General features: G+C 50.2%; 1 protein-coding gene across 2 annotated transcripts in view; it reads left to right on the top strand.

Moving 5' to 3' along the window:
* The first annotated feature begins 1,153 nt into the window (after nt 1-1,153).
* The window catches only part of ncf4 (neutrophil cytosolic factor 4), a 73,028-nt gene continuing 52,973 nt past the window's right edge, over nt 1,154-21,208 (top strand). The window contains exons 1-4 of one of the 2 annotated variants that reach the window (XM_070861719.1): nt 1,175-1,199; nt 5,168-5,221; nt 5,370-5,454; nt 12,563-12,716. In XM_070861719.1, coding sequence (XP_070717820.1) covers nt 5,196-5,221; nt 5,370-5,454; nt 12,563-12,716 — 265 coding nt within the window. In that variant the 5' untranslated portion in view covers nt 1,175-1,199; nt 5,168-5,195. Of the gene's footprint in view, nt 1,200-5,167; nt 5,222-5,369; nt 5,455-12,562; nt 12,717-21,208 lie in introns of both variants that reach the window. The other variant, XM_070861718.1, reaches the window with a different exon arrangement.

The following is a 21,208-nucleotide window of genomic DNA, read 5'->3' on the forward strand; positions in this document are numbered from 1 at the left end:
ACATATCGCACAGTGTGGGCTGGGCCCGTGCTGCCCCTGGGCCCTCGCCTCTTCTGGGCCTCATACCCTCATTTGCCACACCTCCGCCAGGATCTCTCGCCGCTCCTCCGCCACGATCCCTTATCGCTCCTCCTCCACAAATATTCGGCGCACCTCTGCCACGATCTCCCACCACACTGTAGGATCCGTTCCTCCCCCCCCCCAACGGTAAAAATTGGACGATTGAATATATAAACTCAGAACTGCATTCAACCCTTTTATCACAGGCTCGCTAACTGGTGTACTTCTTAGCTTCCCAAGCATTGCCACCCAGTGACTGAGAGAATAATTACAGGTGAAATACAAAGGTTAACTGAACCACATCCACTGGTCCCCCCTTACCTATTCTGCTAGTTACAACAGGCTTGTTAAACATGATTTTCCTTTCATAAATCCGTGTTGACTTGGCCCAGTCTTATTATTTTCTAAGTGGCCTGTTACCACGTCTTTAATAAAAGATAGATGACCAAAAGCTTGGTCAAAGAGGTAGGCTTTAAGCAGCATCCTAAAGGAGGGGAGAGAGAGGTTGAGAGGTGGAGAGGTTTAGGGGCAGAATTCTGGAGCGTAGGGTCTCGGCAACTGAAGGCCCAGCCGCTGATGGGAGAGCGATGAAAATCAGGGATGCGCGAGAGGCCAGAATTGGAGGAACACTGAGTGGTGGGAGGAGGTTACAGAGATAGGAACATTCCTATTTATTACTTCAGAATTTCTGAATTGCCACATTGTTCCAAATTTAAAAGAGGAAGTGGCTTTCTAGTTCCTGCTGGGGAGCTCAGTTTTCTTACACTGCTCCGAGTTCCGCTTCAAAACTACGAGTGAGCAGGCGGCTCAGGGGAAGTTATTTTGTGTGCAGACGTCCCTCCTTAGTGACAATTGTGGATAGGAGGTTGCCCAAGACTCCCAATTCATAGCCTTACTGAGGAGAGGGGGAACTCTAAGCAAGATAGGCAGGGCTTCCTGCTGGAGTTAGGCTGGGCCCCTGGCATAACTCCAGCAAAGAGTGACGGGAAATTCCTTTGATGGTGCTTTTCCTGTTCCTCCACTCCTTTCTGCCAGAATGAATGGAATATGTCATGTGAGTTATTTGTGGCATAGCAACGCTGAGCACTGGGAAGGTCAGCTATGGCAACGGGTCGTGGTCGGGAGGGTTTGGGAGTGAGGTGAGTATTTAAAAATGTAAAGAACTGCTTTCGCCAGTCCAATTGGTTGGAGGGCTATCGATTATATTGGTTCAAGGCGGGATTTAAAAAAATATTCTTTCTTCATTTCTGGGTCACTCACGGCCTACCTCAGGTTTTTCTCTGCTTCCCAACTTCCATTCCCTACTAGGCTAAAGAGGTGCTAGGATGTCTGTCTTTCTTTCTTTCTTTCCCGAATGTCAAGAACTAGGGGAGTCACGGTCTCAGGCTAAGATGTCGGCCATTTAGGACTCAGAGGGTTGTGAATCTTTGGAATTGTCTGCCCCAGAGAGCTGTGGATGCTGAGTCGCTGATTATAGTCAAGGCTGAGATCGATAGATTTTTGGAGTCTAGGGGAATCAAGGGATATGGGAATCGGGCGGGAAAGGAGTTGAGGTCGCTGATCAGCCATGATCTTATTGAATGGCGGAGCAGGCTCGATGGGCCGAATGGCCTACTCCTGCTCCTATTGCTTATGTTCTTAAAATGCCAGAAAAGCCGGTCGCGCCATTGTCCCGGTGTTTCCGCAGCTCTTCCGCCGACCGATGGAGGAATCCCCACGGCAACTCCCCCCTTCAAGCCAGTCTCGGCCCAATTAAAGTCACCGTTTAAAGGGGCCTGTAGAGTTATTTGTTTTCTTGTCATTAAGATTAACAATCAATGCAATGAGGCAATAAAAATACTTTGGTGTCACGAATCTGGGCTGATGATAATTCAGCCTCTTCCAGGAATTTTCTTCCCCAAAATAACAAAACTGAAGCAGCATCATACCAGGAATTGTAAAAGCTGAAAAGAACCTTTACGTTTTCAAAGCTGGTGTTTCAAAGGGGATCTCAGCAACTGCGATGTACGAGGGTGGGGTAGCGTAGTGGTTACATCACTGGACGAGTAAACCAGAGGTCTGGACTAATGATCTGGAGACATTAGTTCAAATCCTACCCACAGCAGCTGCAGAATTTAAATTGAATAAATCTGGAATAAAAAGCTAGTGTTAGTAATGATGTAACTACTGGATTGTTGTAAAAACCTAATGTCCTTTAGGGAAGGAAATCTGTCACCCTTACCTGGTCTGGCCTACATGTGACTCCAAACACACAGCAATGTGGCTGACTCTGAAATGGCGGCTCACCACCACCTTCTCAGGGGCAATTGGGGATGGGCAATAAATGCCAGCCTTGCCAGCGACGCCCGCATCCCATGACCGAGTATTTTTAAAAATCTAATAAGGGAACAACAATGTTCTTCCTCTTTAAATATATCATTTCCCTTCAAGGGGACCTTCCCTGAACTTGGCTATTTCAATAATTTATTCACAAATGTAACATTCCTAACGTGTTCCGCACAAATCGTGACATTGCCACCGTCTCTCCTTCCTGCAGTGCATTCTGGGTTGTGTGGCACCGCACTCTGGGAAGGATGTGAAGGCCTTGGAGCGGGGCCCGAAAAAGATTTATGAGAATGTTTCCAGGGCAGAGGGACTTCAGTTACGTGGGTAGACTGGAGAAGCTGGGGTTCTTCTCCTTAGAGTGGAAAAGCTTGAAAGGAGATTTGATAGAGGTGTTTAAAATCATGAAGGACCCGGACAGGGTAGATTTTTATAAATGTATTCTTTGATGGGACGGAGGGCGTCGGCTTAACGTCTCTTTCGAAAGACGGCACCTTCGACAGTGCGGCGCTCCCTCAGCACTGCACTGGGATTGTCAGCCTGGATTTTTTGTGCTCAATACCCTGGAGTGGGACTTGAACCCATGACCTTCTGACACAGAGGCAAGTGTGCCACCCACTGAGCCACGGGCGATTGATCAGGTGGTGTGAGAGAGCCCCGCCCCCCCCCCCCCTCCCCGCACGGGCTGCTGGGTAAGGGCCATCGAGTGAAGCGTAGAAGGGAGGGAGACCCAGTTTCCCAAAGCCCAATTCCCCAGGCCCCACTTGCTCAGTCCCTGCCGGCAAAACCCACAAACTCTGTCGGGGCGGGGGGGTTCGAATTTCCCGATGGGGATGCCTCAATTTCGCAGGAAAATGGCGCGAACCAGCGGTTACATCGGTTCGCCTGAATTTCAGCCGCGTTTCCCACATTACAACAGCGACTACACTTCAAAAAGTACTTCATTGGCTGTTAAGCGCTTTGAGACGTCCGGTGGTTGTGAAAGGCGCTATATAAATCCAAGGGCTGGATTTTCGGTTGTCCATAGCCTCAGTTAGCGCTTAGAGACCGGGAGCACAGCTTTTAGCGCCCCAACGGAAAATTCATCAGAGGCTCCCCGGGGGGGGCGCAAACCCATAGCGCCTGGCTGCCGACGATCGCTCCGATTATGACGTATTCCTGGTGCAATGCCTACGCTTGCACCCCGATCGGTAAATTCGGTGCGTGCGCCTCATTGAGCGCCCACCAATAACAACGTCTGGAAGATCAGTCGGTACAGGCTTGCAGTGTCGTTAACTGGCGGCTACTTAAAGGGATGAGCAAGCACTTCTCTCGGGAGATCGCAGTCAGTGCAACGTTTACACACATCATCATCATAGGCGGTCCCTCGAAACGAGAATAACTTGCTTCCACGCCGAAAAGGGATGAGTTCACAAGTGTTTCAATGAAGGACCTAATATTCCGGATCCCGAACTACATCCTGAAGGGTGGAAGATGCCTGTGGGTGGATTTTTTTTAACGTGGGGTGACCGTTGCACACCAGCCACCACACGGCCTTGACAGAGCTCGGTCTTGGTCCAGTGGCAAGGATTGACCAGGACGACTGGAGACCAAGCTCTGCTGCACGGACCTAGTGCGCGCACACACACACATCGCAGTGTGGGCTGGGCCCGTGCTGCCCCCTGGCCCCTCGGCTCTTCTGGGTCCCAAACTCACGCCTCTCCTGGGCCCCCGATCACGTCGCTTTGCAATCTCTCGCCGCTCCTTCGCCCCGACCTCGCCGCTCCTGCTGTACCTGCCCACGCTGCAGTCAGCCGTCGCCCTCCTACAGCAGCGCGCGCTGCTCCCTCCAATGGCCCCGGCCTGCTGATGGTCTTGCACGGTGTGTGAGCCTCCGCGTTTGCAGCGGCCAACACACATAACAGTGCGGCTTGAAAAGAGGTGATTTTGTAAACTTTAACGGGTGCATTACTATGCTGTGCCTTTAACACTCCCGGGGTCTGATTTGGAGTTCCACGGATGCGCAATGGGCCCGCGCAAAATGTACCGACCAAACTTTCGTTATCGCCCCCGGCTCTGGTGTGCAATGGCCGATTTATCGCCCCTGTCAACTCTTCGACCGAATCTGCCGAATTTCTGGGCGGGAGGTGCAAACTTTTTTAAGGCGCTAAAAGTACCGTTCCGCCCGGATTAACACCGCAACAGAGGCACGGCCGAATTTCCCGCCCCTGCCTCCCTCCCCCCCTCCCCCACCCCTCAAGTTTTTCTCTCAATACAAATAATTTATCGGCTGGGAAGCTCTTCGGGACGTCCTGAGCTGGCGAAGAACACTTTAGGAATGTGAGTCCTTTTCTTTTCATTCTGCAGTTGTTGCTCTGTAGATTCGCCCCGTTCGATTGCGGGGGGGGGTGACTCACCTGCAGAGATTCAGCTCCGCACTTTCCAGGCTCCGTCGCTTTTCAGGTGGCCTGCTCCAAAAACCAGACCATCTCATCCAAAAAAAAAAACAGATCGGCTGATAGGCCTCCGACAGGAAGTGTGCGGGAAAAAACCCGTCCGGGACTCGGCTCGATCAGGCAAAGGTGTCGACTTCCTGTCCCGCCGACCGCAGTTAGCGACCGTTTATAGATATAGAAAGACCAACAGGTCTCCCAAACCCGGAATAGTCAGTCGCAAATCAATCATTTGGTCACACTTCCTCAAACCTCGTTACGCAATGCACAAAAAGGCCGTGTGACTAGCTTCTTTGCTGTCGTTGTGAAGAGATTTATTAATTACTTGCTTTTTTTCATTCCTCTTTCTTGAGCTCCCCGGCGTGCCAAAAAGCTGCGGCGATGCAGCAACAGCTGAGGCCTGAGAGGTGAGCAGCGGACAAAGCCAATTGCACCGTTCTGTTCCTTCTGCCTCCGACATTGTGCCGGGGGGCCGAGGCGGAGGGCGACGGTGGGGGGGAGCGACAGGACTGAAAGCGCGAGAAGCAGAAGCTAAAATGTATCTGTTCTTTTCAGTGATTACAATCAGCTCCCTGACGACGTGCCAGTTTTCGCCCACATTGCAGATGTGGAACAGAGTAAAGGATTCACCAGCCACTTTGTGAGTATCCCACCTCTTAAAGGGGCAGGCAACCTCTTTTCTGTTGTGTTCGGACTGGAGGGGTTGGGGGGAGCGGGGACAAGGGGAGCAGCATATGCTTCTGAGCAAGCGTGCTGCGGCCAAGTTGCGTACAGCAAGGTCCCACCAACATCAGTCAGCTCGAGGGCCAGTTATTCTCTTTTGGGGATGTCGGTTGAAGGAAGGAACATTGGCCAGGAGACTGGGAGAAGTCCCCTGCTCTTCCTCAACCAGTGCCACGGGACCTTTTATGTTCACCCAGACGGGGCCTCGGTTTAGCGTCTCACCCGAAAGACAGCACCTCCGGCAGCACAGCGCTCCCTCAGCACTGTACTGGGAGTGTCAGCCTGGATTATGTGCTCTCAAATCTGTAGAGCAATGATTGAACTCACAAACTTCTGATTTAGAAACAGATTTACACTGAAATTTACAGGGCAGAAGGAGGCCATTTCGGCCCATCGTGTCCGCGCCGGCCGACAAAGAGCCGCACGGCCCTTGGTCAGCAGCCCTGATGGTTACATGTAAACCTATGAACAATGGCGGAAAGGGAAAAAGCACCCGGCCCAACCAGTCCGCCCCACATAACTGCGACACCCCTTACACTGAAACATTCGACACTCCACCCCAACCGGAGCCATGTGATCTCCTGGGAGAGGCAAAAACCAGATAAAAACCCAGGCCAAGTGGGGAAAAAGGAATCTGGGAAAATTCCTCTCCGACCCATCCAGGCGATCGAAACTAGTCCACAAGATCGCCCTGGCTGATTTAGAGATGAAAGCGCTACTGACTGAGCCGAGGTGATCGGTGAGTTGGCCATTTGGCCCCTCGAGCCTGCTCATGGCTGACCTTCTACCTCAGTTCCACTTTCCCGCCTGATCCCCATAGAGTCTAAAATTTGATTGATCTCAGTCTTGAATATAATCAACGACTGAGCCTCCACAGCCCTCTGGGGCAGAGAATTCCAAAGATTCACTGCCCTCTGAGTGAAGAAATTCCTCCCCATCTCAGTCCTAAATGGCTGACCCCTGCTTTCCCCACCCCCATTTCGATTCTGTCCCGTCCTGACAAAGGGACTAACTGTTATACTCATAATAAATGGTCAGACCGAGTACTGTGTGTAATGAGCAAGTGTGACCTTAGCTCCTTTATTGTAGTTCCAGAGTGCAGGTACCTCATGGGCGGCCTGCTTATATACTGTACTCCCAACGGATGCTGAGATCTCTTGGGACTCCAACAAGTAGGCCCTCTGGTGGTCAGGCGTGATGCAGGTTACAAGGGGTTAAATACATAACACTAAATTGTGCTGGTTTTGACAACCCTGAGAGCGATTGACCATTCTTCCTGCATAACCCTCGTGAGTAAGTGGGGAGGGGGGGGGGGGGAGAAACCATGCAGCTTGTCCTCACCTAACATTCACACATGACTGTTCTATCTTCTTCAAGGGGAGGATTGACACATATCTGAGGTAGTCAGGAGCAGAGAGATATGGGGGTCGGGTGGGAAGAGGTCATTCGAATGGGAGGAGGCTCGTGGGGAGCTTGAACACCGGCATAGACCAGTTGGCCTGTTTCTTTGCTGCAGGTTCTATGTAATGCTATGCGTGGCGACCACGGTAGTGTTGTGTTATTTTTGGTGACTAGGGGGCAGTGATATGCAGCGAGGACAGGCTGGTGGAGGACCTTTGCCTTATGGATATTTAGCGTAAGGCCTATGCTTTCGTAGGCCTCAGTAAATACGTCGATTATGTCCTGGAGTGCAGCCTCTGTATGTGTGCTGGCGCAGACATCGTTTGCGTACTGTAGCTCGACGACAGAGGTTGTGGTGGTCTTGGACCTGGCCTGTTATGTTGCTGGACTAATGATCGCGAGAACGTGAGTTTAAATCCCACCATGGCCTTTTGAGAATTAAAATTCCGCTTTAAAAAAGAAAACAACAACAACTTGCATTTATGTAGGCACCTTTAACGTAGTAACATGTCCCAAAGCACTTCACAGGAGCATTATCAAACAAAATTTGACACCGAGCCACAGTAGGAGAAATTAGGGCAGGTGAGAGGTAGGTTTTAAGGAGCTTCTTAAAGGAGGAGAGAGAGGAGGAGAGGCAGAGAGGTTTAGGCAGCGAGTTCCAGAGCTTAGGGCCCAGGCAACAGAAGACACGGCCGCCGATGGTGGACGGATTAATATCTTGGATGCTCAAAATTAGAAGAGTACAGAGATCTCGGAGAATTAGAGATAGGGAGGAGTTGAGGCCATGGAATGATTTGAAAACAAGGATCAGAATTTTAAAATCGAGGCGTTGCTTAACTGGGAGCCAATGTAGCTCAGTGAGCGCAGGGGTGATGGATGAACGAGACTTGGCATAGAATCATAGAACGGTTACGGCACAGAAGGAGGCCATTTGGCCCGTCGAGCCCGTGCCGGCTCTCTGCAAGAGCACCTCAGCCAGTCCCACTCCCCCGCCCTTTCCCCGTAGCCCTGCAAATTCTTTTTCCTTCAGGTACTTATTCAACTCCCTTTTGAAAGCCACGATTGAGTCTGCCTCCACCACCCTCTCAGGCAGCGCATTCCAGATCCTAACCACTCGCTGCGTAAAAGCGTTTTTTCTCGTGTAGACTTTGATTCTTTTGCCAATCGCCTTAAATCTGCGTCCTCTGGTTCTCCACCCTTCCACCAATGGGAACACTCTCTCTCTCTCTACTCTGTCCAGACCCCTCATGATTTTGAACACCTCGATCAAATCTCCTCTCAACCTTCTCTGCTCCAAAGAGAACAATCCCAGCTTCTCCAGTCTATCCACGTCACTGAAGTCCCTCATCCCTGGAACCATTCTCGTAAATCTTTTCTGCACCCTCTGTAAGGCCTTCACATCCTTCCTAAAGTGCGGTGCCCAGAATTGGACACAGTTGAGGCTGAACCAGTGTTTTATAAAGGGCAGCAGAGTTTTGGCTGAGCTCAAGGTGACTGTAACTAAAAAAGCCACGTCGGTAAAAGTGACCCAGAAGCTGTCAGATTGTTGTAAAAACCCAACTGGTTGGGAAGGAAATCTGCCACCCTTCACCGGTCGGGCCTCTATGTGACTCCAGTCCCACACCAACTGCCCTCTGAGGTGGCCCGACGAACCATTCACACCAAACCACTGAACAACATTGAGGGAGCACCTTCACCACATGAACTGTAGTGGTCCACGAAGAAAGTCCACCCCCCCCGTGCTCACCGACCTACATTGGCTCCCGGTTAAGCTACACTTCGATTTCAAAATTCTCATCATTCTTTATACATCAGTCCATGGCCTCGTCCCTCCCTATCTCTGTAATCTCCTCCAGCCCCACAACCCCTGAGATATCTGCGCTCCTCTAATTTTGAGGATCCCTGATTATAATCGCTCAACCAGCGGTGGCCGTGCCTTCTGTTGCCTGGGCTCCAAGCTCTGGAACTCCCTCCCTAAACCTCTCCACCTCTCTACCTCTTTTTCCTCCTTCAAAACATTCCTTAAAACCTACTTCTTTGAGCAAGCATTTGGTCCCCTACCCTAATTTCTACTTATGTGGCTCGGTATCAAAATCTTTTCATCTCATCATCATCGTCATCATAGGCAGTCCCTCGGAATCGAGGAAGACTTGCTTCCACTCTTAACATGAGTTCTTTGTTGACTGTACAGACCAATACGGGAACCAAAGTCCCTGTCACAGGTGGGACAGACAGTGGTTGAGGGAAAGGGTGGGTGGGACTGGTTTGACGCACGCTCCTTCCGCTGCCTGCACTTGATTTCTGCACGCTCTCGGCGACGAGACTCGAGGTGCTCAGCGCCCTCCCGGATGCACTTCCTCCACTTAGGGAGGTCTTTGGCCAGGGACTCCCAGGTGTCGGTGGGGATGTTGCACTTTATCAGGGAGGCTTTGAGGGTTTCCTCTGCCCACCTTTGGCTCGTTTGCCGTGAAGGAGTTCCGAGTAGAACGCTCGCTTTGGGAGTCTCGTGTCTGGCATGCGGACTAAGTGGCCCGCCCAGCGGAGCTGGTTGAGTGCCCTGTGATCAATGCTGCTGTGAAGCGCCTTGGGACGTTTTACTACGTTACAGGCGCTATATAAATTCAAGTTGTTGTTGTTGAGGGGCAAATGGGGATGGGCAAAAAATGCCAGCCTTGCCAGTGACAGCCAGATCCCGAGAACGAATAAAGAGGAAAGAATTGCCCTCTGTAGTGATCAGCCCTTTTATTTTTTCCGCCCTCTGTGGTGTTGAGGCCCACCGGGCGTTTATCGCGGCAAGATCAATCCCACTGCATGCCGCCAAATCCTGTTCCCCTTGTTTCAGCGTTTCTCCGTGTTTGTTTTCTTAAAGGGAGGCTGAATTCTTTGTGAAGTGCGTTCTCTGTGATTAATACGATTTGAACGTAACTGGGGTTGGGGGTGGGGTGGCTGTGACTCATCACTGGGAAGCTTCATGCTCGGTTGTATTAAGGTGCTTTTACATTCAGAACACACCCAATGGTGTTCTCCACGGTCAGCTGCGTCCCTTTGTATAAACAGTAAAATAATGTCCCCTCCCCCTCCCCTCTCCTCTCCTCTCCTCTCCTCCCCGCCCCTCCCCCCCTCCCCCTCCCCTCTCCTCTTCCCACCCTCCTCCATCCCCTATCCTCTCCTCCCCCTCCCCTCCCCTTCAGTCTCACCTCCCCTCCTTTCTCCTCTCCTCATCCTCCTCTCCTTTCCTCTCCCCTCCCCCTCTTCTTTCTTCCCCTCCCAACTCCCCTCCCCTCCCTCTTCTACTCCCCTCCCCCTCCACTCTCCTTTCGACCCCCTCCCCACTCCTCTACTCCCCTCCCCCTCTCCTCCCCTCCCCCTCAGCCTCTTCTCCCTCTCCCCTCCTGCCCTCACCTTTCCACCCTCTCCCCTCCTGTCCCCTCCCCTCCCCTCTCCTCCCCTACCCCTCTCCTCCCCTCCCACCCTCTCCCCCTCTCCTCCCCTCCCCTCCCCCTCCCCGCCCCTTCTCTTCCCCTCCCCCTCCCCTCCCCATCACCCTCAGCCTCTCCTCTCCTCTCCTCCACCATCCCTCACCCATACCTCCCCCTCCCCTCTCCTCTCTTCCTCTCCTCCCCTCTCACCTCTCGTTTCCCCTTCCCTCTCCCCTCCCCTTCCCTCCCCTCTCCTCCCCACCCTGGTTCCTCCCCTCACCGATCCCGCCCCTCCCCCCTCATTTCCTCCCCTCTTTCCTCTCCCTCCTCTTCTCTCACTGTTCCCCTATCTTCGCCTCCCCTTCTTCCTTCTCTCATTCCCTCCCTTCCTCCCCCTGCCCTCTGTTCTCCTGCTCTACTCTCCTCCCTCCGCACCCCTCTCTTTTCCTCTCCCCATCCCCTCCTCTTCAATCCCCCCCCCCCCCCCGCTCTTCCCCAGGAGGGTACTGGCTCTTTCTGGGGCATGGTCCCAATGGCCAGTACCCCAACCAGCTGCCCAATGTTCCTACGTGAGTCCGGGCAGTAAGATCCAGCCGGTTTATCAACTACCCCGACCCTGCAAACACATGTACACTATTCAGCAGGGATCCCTGGATAGAACCAGGAGCAGGGACCTTGGCTGATTTATCTCCTCCTAGACCAGGCTGGTTCAGGTCGATTGCAATGCCTCTTAGTGCCACCTTGGCTAAGATCAGCTAACTGAACCCAGAACAAGAGTTTGTCCTGACACCTTCCTGACCCCAGTACTGGGATGCCCCGCCCGGGAATTCGGTATTAGATGAACGTTTCTAATCGAGTGATTGCCAGAAGAACCAAAGGCGACATGAGGAAGAGCTTTTTTAACGCAGCGAGTGTTTAGGATCTGGAATGCGCTGCCTGAAAGGATGGTGGAGGCAGACTCAATCGTGGCTTTCAAAAGGGGAATTGGATAAGTACTTGAAGGAAAAACTAGTTGTAGGGTTACGGGGAAAGTGCGGGGGGAGTGGGACTAACCAAAGTCCTCTTGCAGGGAGCCGGCATGGGCTCGACGGGCTGAATGGCCGCTGTAATGTATTTGCTTCATGGGTTCTTTGCTTAAGAATTCATAGCAAAACATTGCTATTAAGTACTAGTTGCTTTATTAACAAAGGTTTAACAATCACACTACACATTACCAGTTCATCCACCAGGCTCACAACCACCTGCCTCATTGTGGATGACCTAGACCCAACTGGCTGGGGTTTTATTGAGTCTTGTGAACATCATGTGACTGGCTAAGCCACTCACAATGCAACAGCTCTATTTTAAGTTGAAACTATAAATCAAGTGCCCCTTATTAAAGGGGCACTAAAACCGACAAATTAAACTTTTAACATTAAACAGATCAAATTAGATTTTGGTTGCCGGCAGTGATGATGCACTCCAGTCCCTCCGGCGCCCACCTCTCGTGGAAGTCCGCGAGCGTACCGGTGGACACCGCGTGCTCCATCTCCAGGGACACCCTGGCTCGGATGTAACCGCGGAAGAGAGGCAGGCAGTCAGGCTGAACGACCCCCTCGACCACCCGCTGCCTGGACCAGCTGATAGCCCCCTTGGCCGTGCCCAGGAGCAGTCCTACAAGGAGGCCCTCCAACCTGCCCGCTCCTCTCCGTACATGGTGCCCAAAGATCAGGAGTGTGGGACTGAAGTGCAACCAGAATTTGAGGAGCAGCCCCTTCAAATATTGTCTGACATGCTCAATAAAACTGGCTCTGTTCTACTCACAGGTGTTTGTCATCCAGGTGAAGCAGAAAGGCGGCGGCAAGTATTTTATCTTCCATTGTTACCGGCAATTTTACAGCCTCCATGGTAAACTGCAGATGAAATTCACTGTACATAAACATGGAACACGGACTCTTCCAGACCGCAGAAATTGCAGGTGGTCTGGGAGTCCGTGAGCCAGCTTAAAAACCGATTGCACGGGACTGCCCCGTCAACACCCTCCAGGCCAAGTCCCCAATAAATCGAGGGAGGACTCCCGCGTAGAGTGCATTCCATTGGGGACGCAACAGCACCACAAGCCTGTGAGCATGCTCACAGGTGCGTACATTACAGCCTCCTCGTGTGCTGTAACCATCGTCTGATTCTATGACATGCTCAATAAAACTGGCTCTGTCCTATTCACAGGTGTTTGTCATCCAGGTGAAGCAGAAAGGCGGCGGCAAGTATTTTATCTTTCGACGTTACCGGCAATTTTATAGCCTCCAGGTTAAACTGCTGATGAAATTCACTCTGGGGACCTACAAGAACAACAGCACCTATGTCTTGCCTACACTACCAGGTAAGGACACACTTGGAAAGGTCCCGTCCTGTCAATGGGATGGATCCATTCTGGTCCCCTTCGTACAGAAAGGACAGAGGAGGCACTGCAGAGGGCGCAGAAAAGATTCTACAAGAAGGATACCAGAACTGAGAGATTATAACTATGACGAAAGACTGAACAGACTAGTGGCTTTTTTTCTCTCAGGGGGTGATCTGATAGAGGTCTTTAAGATTATGGAGAGAAAACAGGAAAGGGGTACTGAAGGAATGATCAGCCATGATCTTATTGAATGGTGGTGCAGGCTCGAAGGGCCGAATGGCCTACTCCTGCACCTACTTTTTATGTTTCTATGTTTCTATGAAAGGGTTTGACAGGGGAGACTAGTGAGGACGTTTCCACTTGCGGGGGAGTCCAGAATTAGGATCCATCAATATACGATAGTCACTAATAAATTCAGTCAGGATTTTAGGAGAAACTTCTTCACCCAGAGAGTGGTGAGAATGTGGAATTCGCTGCCACATTCAGTAGTTGACGTGAATAGTATCGATGCATTTAAGGGGAATCTAGGTAAACATGTGAGGGAGATAGGAATAGAGGTTATGCTGACAGGGTGAGATGAAGAGGGGTGGGAGGAGGCTCGTGTGGAGCATAAACACTGGCACGGACCAGTTGGACTGATTGGCCTATTTCTGTGCTATAATTTCTATGTGGTTCTGTTCAATTTAGGATATATCTGAGGGATACGTAAGCACTCTCTGTTGATTTTCCATGAAACTGCCTAAGCTGTATGTTACAGACACAAGAAAATATTCATTCGAAAGGCCTCGATTTTAAAATTCTCATCCTTCTCAAATCTCTACAGGGCCTCACCCCTCCCTATCTCTGTAATCTCTTCCAGCTCCCCAACCCCGCTCCCCCGCCCGAGATATCTGTGCTCCTCCAATTCTGGCCTCTTGAGCATCCCTGATTATAATCGCTCCAACATTGGTGGTCGTGCCTTCAGCTGCCTGGGCCCCAAGCTCTGGAATACCTTCCCTAAATCTCTCCGGCTCTCTACCTCTCTTTCCTCCTTTACGTTTGTGGGAGCTTGCTGTGCTGAATATTGGCTGCCATGTTTCTCACATTACAACAGTGACTGCACTCCAAAAGTACTTCATTGGCTGTAAAGTGCTTGGAGGCGTTCGGTGGTCATGAAAGGCGCTATATAAATGCAAGTCTTTCTTTAATAAGAATGTAAGCACCTAAGAAACAGGAGCAGGAGTAGGCCCTATGGCCCCTCGAGCCTGCTCCGCCATTCAATAAGATCATGGCTGATCCGATCATGGACTCAGCTCCAATTCCCTGCCCGCTCCCCATAACCCCTTATTCCCTTATCGATTAAGAAACTGTCTATCTCTGTCTTAAATTTATTCAATGACCCGACTTCCACAGCTCTCTGAGGCATGAATTCCACAGATTTACAACCCTCTGAGAGAAGAAATTTCTCCTCATCTCAGTTTTAAAGGGGCGGCCCCTTATTCTAAGATCATACCATCTAGTTCTAGTCTCCCCCATCAGTGGAAACATCCTCTCTGCATCCACCTTGTCAAGCCCCCTCATAATCTTATACATTTCGATAAGATCATCTCTCATTCTTCTCAATTCCAATGAGTAGAGGCCCAACATACTCAACTTTCCTCATAAGTCAACCCCCTCATCCCCGGAATCAATCTCGTGAACCTTCTCTGATCTGCCTCCAAAGCAAGTATATCCTTTCGTAAATATGGAATCAAAACTGTACACAGTATTCTTTCAAGTCTTTGTTAAGACGCTCCTTACAACCTACGTCTTTGACCAAGCTTTTGGTCGTCCTGTCCAATATCTCCTTACGTGGCTCGGTGCCAAACTTTGTTTGCTAACGCTCCTGTGAAGCGCCCTGGGACGTTTTACTACGTTAAAGGCGCTATATAAATGCAAGGTGTTGGGTGTCTAAGTTGGAGGAGTGTATAACGCTTGATTAGATTTTGCAGAAGTAGTTGTTGACACATTACTGCCAGATGTTTTTGACAGCTTTTCTCGTGTATTGCGCCACAGCAGAAACTTTTCCGTCTGAGCCAATCTTTCCTGTTTAGCCACGAGTCCTGTTTATCCCCACCTCTCTGCCGCTGTTCCAGTGAGCGTTCATCGCAAGGAGCTGTGAGGCTTGGCTGCCTATCCGTGTGCAAACAGAGCTGAGTGTCACAGCAGTCACCCCTCCCTCAACCAGATGGGTGGGTTTTGACACTCCCACTAAACCAGTCCCCGTTTCAGAGAAATGCTTTATGGCTCAGTGGGCAGTACACTCGACTCTGAGTCAGAAGGTCATGGGTTCAAGTTCCACTCCAGAGACTTGAGCACAAAAATCTAAGCTGACACTCCCAGTGCAGTGCTGAGGGAGTGCTGCACTGTCGGAGGTGCTGTCTTTCGGATGAGACGTTAAACCGTAGGCCCCATCTGCTTCCTCAGGTGGATGTAAAAGATCCCATGGCACTAGTTCAGAGAAGAGCAGGGGAGTTCTCCCCAGTGTCCTGGCCAATATTTATCCCTCAATCAACATATCGAAAACAGGTTATCTGGTCATTATCACATTGCTGTTTGTGGGAGCTTGCTGTGCGCAAATCGGCTGCCGCGTTTTCCACATTTCAACAGTGACTACACTCCAAAAGTACTTCACTGGGAGTGTCAGCCTAGATTTTTGTGCTCAAGTCTCGGGAGTGGGACTTGAACCCACAACCTTCTGGCCCAGTGAACTTGGCAAATTCCTGTGAAGCCCGTTAGCGTCCCGGACTAGAAATTGAGTTCGGGACGGCAGTGCCGGGCGAAAACACTGGCAGCTGCAGGAGGCACAGATCGGGCGGCCAGACCATGTACAGTAGACACCTCAAATCGCTGGAGAAATACCACCAACGATGTCTCCGCAAGATCCTGCAAATCGTCTGGGAGGACAGACGCACCAACGTCAGTGTTCTCGATCAGGCCAACATTCCCAGCTTCGAAGCACTGACCGCACGCGACCAGCGGGCCACATTGTCCGCATGCCCGACGCAAGAGCAAGCGCTCTACTCGGAATTCCTACACGGCAAGCGATCCCCAGGTGGGCAGAGGAAACGTTTCAAGGACACCCTCAAAGCGTCCTTGATAAAGTGCAACATCCCCCACCGGCACCTGGGAGTCCCTGGCCAAAGACCGGTCTAAATGGAAGAAGAGCATCCGGGAGGGCGCTGAGCACCTCGAGTCTCGTCGCCGAGAGCGTGCAGAAAGCAAGCGCAGGCAGCGGGAAGGAGCGTGCGGCAAACCAGACTCCCCACCCACCCTTTCCTCCAACCACTGTCTGTCCCACTTGTGACAGAGACTGTAATTCCCGTATTGGACTGTTCAGTCACCTGAGAACTCACTTTTAGAGTGGATGCAAGTCTTCCTCGATTCCGAAGGACTGCCTATGATGATGATGACGTTACTGGGGCGATAATTAAAGGCGTGTTGGCCGACGTAAGTATAAAAAAAAACATTCCTTGGTTTCCGCGATGTTACTCCGTTTTCTTCGTAGAGTCCGGGCCACGATCGCTCAGCCCCACACTCCCCGGTGCTCCGTCTCGGTCCTTTTATCATTGCAGAGTCTGTAATATGGGCCTTTCCCTTTAAGGGACGGAAGGGACCTTTGGAATGGCAGCAGTACACGGCCCAATGTGCAGCGCTGCTGATCTCATCATCATCATCATCATCGGAATCGAGGAAGACTTGCTTCCACTTTAAAAATGAGTCCTTAGGTGGCTGAACAGTCCAATATTGAAAAGCACAGTCCCCGTCACAGGTGGGACAGACAGTGGTTGAAGGAAGGGGTGGGTGGGACTGATTTGCCGCACGCTCCTTCCGCTTGATTTCTGCACGCTCTCTGTCATGTATGTAGACCATGTATACTAACTGTATAGTCACATAAGGAGTGCCACCAGAGGGCACTGCGGTGGGGGACCTGAGGGTCACCTGCCTAGGTGTGCAGGGCCCAGTATAAAAGGCTGCCCACCGTGCTTGTGCCTCACTCTGGAGTTACAATAAATGGAACTCAGGTCACAACAGCTCAAGTCCAATACTAGACCTCGTGGAGTCATTCGTAAGAGTATTAAAGACATAACACTCTCGGCGATGAGACTCGAGGTGCTCAGCGCCCTCCCGGATGCACTTCCTCCGCTTAGGGCGGTCTTATCAACAAGAGCAGACATTGACCACGAGATTCAACACCGCCTCCAGTGCGTCAGTGCAGTCTTCGGCCGCCTGAGGAAAAGAGTGTTTGAAGATCAGACCCTCAAATCTGCCACCAAGCTCATGGTCTACAGGGCTGTAGTAATACCCGCCCTCCTGTATGGCTCAGAGACATGGACCCATGCTGACCGCAGCGCACTCTTAGCGCCTCACTTCCCTCCAGGAGCACTAAGCCGAGCACTAAGGTTCCTGCCTCAAATGAAACCACCCCCAAACGGGGCGATAATGAATTTCTCCCCCACAAGGCTTTACCCTATGCCTGTGTCGTTATCTCTGCTGAATCAGCACTTATCTCATTCCCTTCTGAGTGCTTGAGAAGAGTCGACTTTTACTGCACTAGATGGCAGCCTAACACATAAATGGAGAGCTACAAATGCAAAGGAACTATTCTTCACGTTGGTAGTCTCCTCCGTTTATCATCGTGTCTTCTGGATATTCTCCTCTAAGTTCACCTTATCAAGTCTTCTCATTATTTTCACGTGTGGATCATATTCTCCAACCCCCACCCCCACTGCAAGATAAACTCCTCCCAACTTAGAATAAATTCTATATCAAAGGAAATGATTTTTACATCCTCGGAACATCGCAAAGCCCTTCACTCCATTCCACCCCAGGGACTTGAGCACAATAATCTAGGCTGACACCCCCAGCGCAGTGCTGAGGGAGCGCCGCACTGTCGGAGGTGTCGTCTTTCGGATGAGACGTTAAACCCAGGCCCCGTCTGCCCTCACAAGTGGACGTAAAAGATCCCACGGCGCAATTTGGCAGAAGAACAGGGGAGTTATCCCCGGTGTGCTGGCCGATATTTATCCCGCAGTCAACATAACAAAAACAGATGATCTGGTCATTATCACATTGCTGTGTGTGGGAGCTTGCTGTGCGCAAATTGGCTGCCGCGTTGCCCACATTACAACAGGGACTATGCTTTAAAAGTACTTCATTGGCTGTAAAGCACTTTGGGGCATCTTGAGGTCGTGAAAGGCGCTATAGAAATGCAATACTTTATTTACTTTTTCACCGCTTAGGACTCGCTTGTGCCCGTCCAGGCTATGTTGTACGGTAGGCAGCTGATTTGTGCACAGCAATGAGTTAAATGAATGGCTGATCTGTTTTGGTGGTGTTGGTTGAGGGATAAATATTGGCCAGGACCTCAGGAAAACGCCACTGCTCTTCTTCAAAATAGTACCGTGGGAGCTTTTACACCCACCTGATTGCGGCCCGTATAATATCTCGTCTTAAAGGACAGCAGCAGTGTATGTGCTGGAGTCCGACGGATTAGTCCATTGTCCTTTGTAAAGGGTCAAGGTTGGTCCGGTTCTGGGTAAGGCGACTTAAGCCGAAAATGATTTGTTATGGTTTTTCAATCTGGAACGCGCTGCCTGAAAGGGCTGGTGGAGTCAGATTCATTTGTAACTTTCAAAAAGGAATTAGATTAATCATTGAAAAGGAAAAATCTGCAGGGCAATGGGGTAAGAACGGGGGAGTGAGACCAATTGGATAGCTCTTTTAAAGAGCCGGCACAGGCACGATGGGCCAAATGGCCTCCTTCTGTGCTGGATGATTTTCCGATTCTATAATTTTTTTTTTCAATTTTCTTCAGATTAATACTGTTCATTGCAAGGCTGGCCTTCTCCCGCTCCCTGAAAAGCGACCCCACTCCTAATGTCCTCCGTGGTCACTGAATCACTTGGAGCTTTGAAACTCTACTCCCCAGCCCTTCCCAAAAAGGATGATTCGGAGAAGATATTTTTTGTTGCTGGGGTGGGAGCCACATTGGCAAGGCAGCATTTATTGCCCATCCCCCAATGGCCCGAGGGCAGGCAGATTCAACCAAGCAATGTGATAAGAGTTTTGTTAAGCAAGGGTATTAAGGGTCATGGAATCAAGGCTCAACCACGATCTAATTAAATGGTGGAACACCCCGAGGGGCTGAATGGTTTACTCCTGTTCCTATGTTTCCTGTGACCGGAAGTACACATAGACCAGACCATATAGGGGTGGCAGATTCCCTTCCCTGAGGGGCATGAGTGACTGGTTTCTGGGATAGGGGGATTGTCGTTTGAGGAGAGATTGAGTAGACTAGGCCTATATTCTCTAGAGTTTAGAAGAATGAGAGGTGATCTCGTTGAATCATACAATATTCTTAAGGAGCTTGACAGGGTAGATGCAGGGAGGTTGTTTCCCCTGACTATATGAGGAGAGATTGGGTCGACTGGACCTGTATTCACTAGAGTTTAGAAGAATGAGAGGGGATCTCATTGAAACGTATAAAATTTTAACTGGGTTGGATAGACTGGATGCGGGGAGGATGTTTCCCCTGACTGGGAAGTCTAGAACAAGGGGTCACAGTCTCAGGATACGAGGTAGGAAATTTAGGACCGAGATGAGGAGAAATGTTTTCACTCAGAGGGTGGTGAACCTGTGGAATTCTCTACCACAGAAGGCTGTGGAGGCCAAGTCACTGAATATATTTAAGAGGGAGATAGATAGATTTCTAGAAACAAAAGACATTAAGGGGTATGGGGAGAAAACAGGAATATGGTGTTGAGATAGAGGATCAGCCATGATAATATTGAACGGCAGAGCAGGCTCGAAGGGCCGATTGGCCTGCTACCGCTCCTATTTTCTATGTTGCTATGACTGGGGAGTCTAGAACCAGGGGTCACAGTCTCAGAATAAGGGGTCGGCCATTTAAGACATAGAGGAGGAGGAATTTCTTCACTCAGAGGGTGGTGAATCTTTGGAATTCTCTACCCCAGAGGGCTGTGGAGGCTCAGTCTGAGTATATTCAAGACAGAGATTGATAGATTTTTGTATACTAAGGGAATCAAGGGATATGGGGATCGTGCGGGAAAGTGGAATTTAGATCGAAGATCAGCCGTGATCTCATTGAATGGTGGAGCAGGCTCGAGGGGCCGAAAGGCCTACTCCTGCTCCTAATGCTTATGTTCTTATGAGTGCACCAGTTGAGTTTTTTTTACAACTAACCGCTGATGTTCACAGCCATTTTTCTGGTACCAGGGAACATTGAGGTGTGCACTGCAATTCTAAGCCAGCCCTCGTTCCCCACACCTCTCTGTTGCTGCTGGAATGACAATTGATTATAATTTTAGAAATAGCCGCAAAATTCTTGGCTACATGAGCCAAAGGAAAATATGCCCTCGTTACCGTGTTTTGATTCTGTCTGTGTTGCTCACGGTAACTGGAGTGCATGGTATCCTTCGTTTTCAAATCACATTTGGTTTATTCAGTACAATTCTTTCCTATTTTACACTTGGCAGCATTAAGTTCTATTTGTGATTTATTTTATCCTGTTCCTCTGAATGCTCTATTTCCAACACACCTTGGGATTATCCACAAACTTAACGACAGTCTAGTTTTCAATATTTTTTCCCCCCTCTGATATAATTGTGAGCCTGGTTTTTCCCATGTGTAGCCTTCCTCCCTTCATTACTGGTGGAACATTCTGATCCAATCTAAATTGCCCGATCCTCTCTTGCCGTTCCACTCAGTGCGGCTTGTTAACTGAAAACAGAAAGCGCTGGAAAGCACTCAGCGGGTCAGGCATCATCTGCGGAGAGAGAAACAGAGTTAAGGTTTCAGGTCGTTGACCTTTCATCAGAACTGGAAGACGTTGGAGATGTAACAGGCTTTAAACAAGTATGGGTGACTGGGCTTCATAAGTAGAGACATATGGGCTAGACTTTGCATTTCCCGTATCTCGCCGGTAACCGGGCGGTATGAAGATGTGGATTCATCCGTACTGACCAATTACCGCCGAGACGTAAAGCCTCAACATTGACCTTATTCGCTTCCAGCAGTAGCGGTGGCGGCAGTGTGCAGCAGTGGAAGGTCTTAGTCCTTATCCTGTGTAAGGCTGGCTTCATTCTGACCGGTCTACTGCGCATGCGCGATTTTTTTTTCTTTAATGCGCATGCGCGATTTAAAATTAAAATGTTCACGCGCGATTTTTTTTTTGTGCGCATCCGCAATTTTTTTTTTTTATAAATACACATGTGCGATGGGGGTTTTCCTTCCCGCAATTTACATAATCATTTCATGAATCATTTGTTTGATGATTTATTTGTATTTAGAGTGTGTTTTGCCAATTGTGTTGTCACATACCTTTAACCATTATGTGGCAGATCTGCCGGGCTTGGGTGAAAAAAATATCGGAGCATTACTGGAAATCCCTATGATTATACATAACATTAAATGATGAATATTTTTGTGTC

The sequence above is a fragment of the Pristiophorus japonicus genome, chromosome 19 (genome assembly GCF_044704955.1).
Source record: "Pristiophorus japonicus isolate sPriJap1 chromosome 19, sPriJap1.hap1, whole genome shotgun sequence".
Classification (NCBI taxonomy): domain Eukaryota; kingdom Metazoa; phylum Chordata; class Chondrichthyes; family Pristiophoridae; genus Pristiophorus; species Pristiophorus japonicus.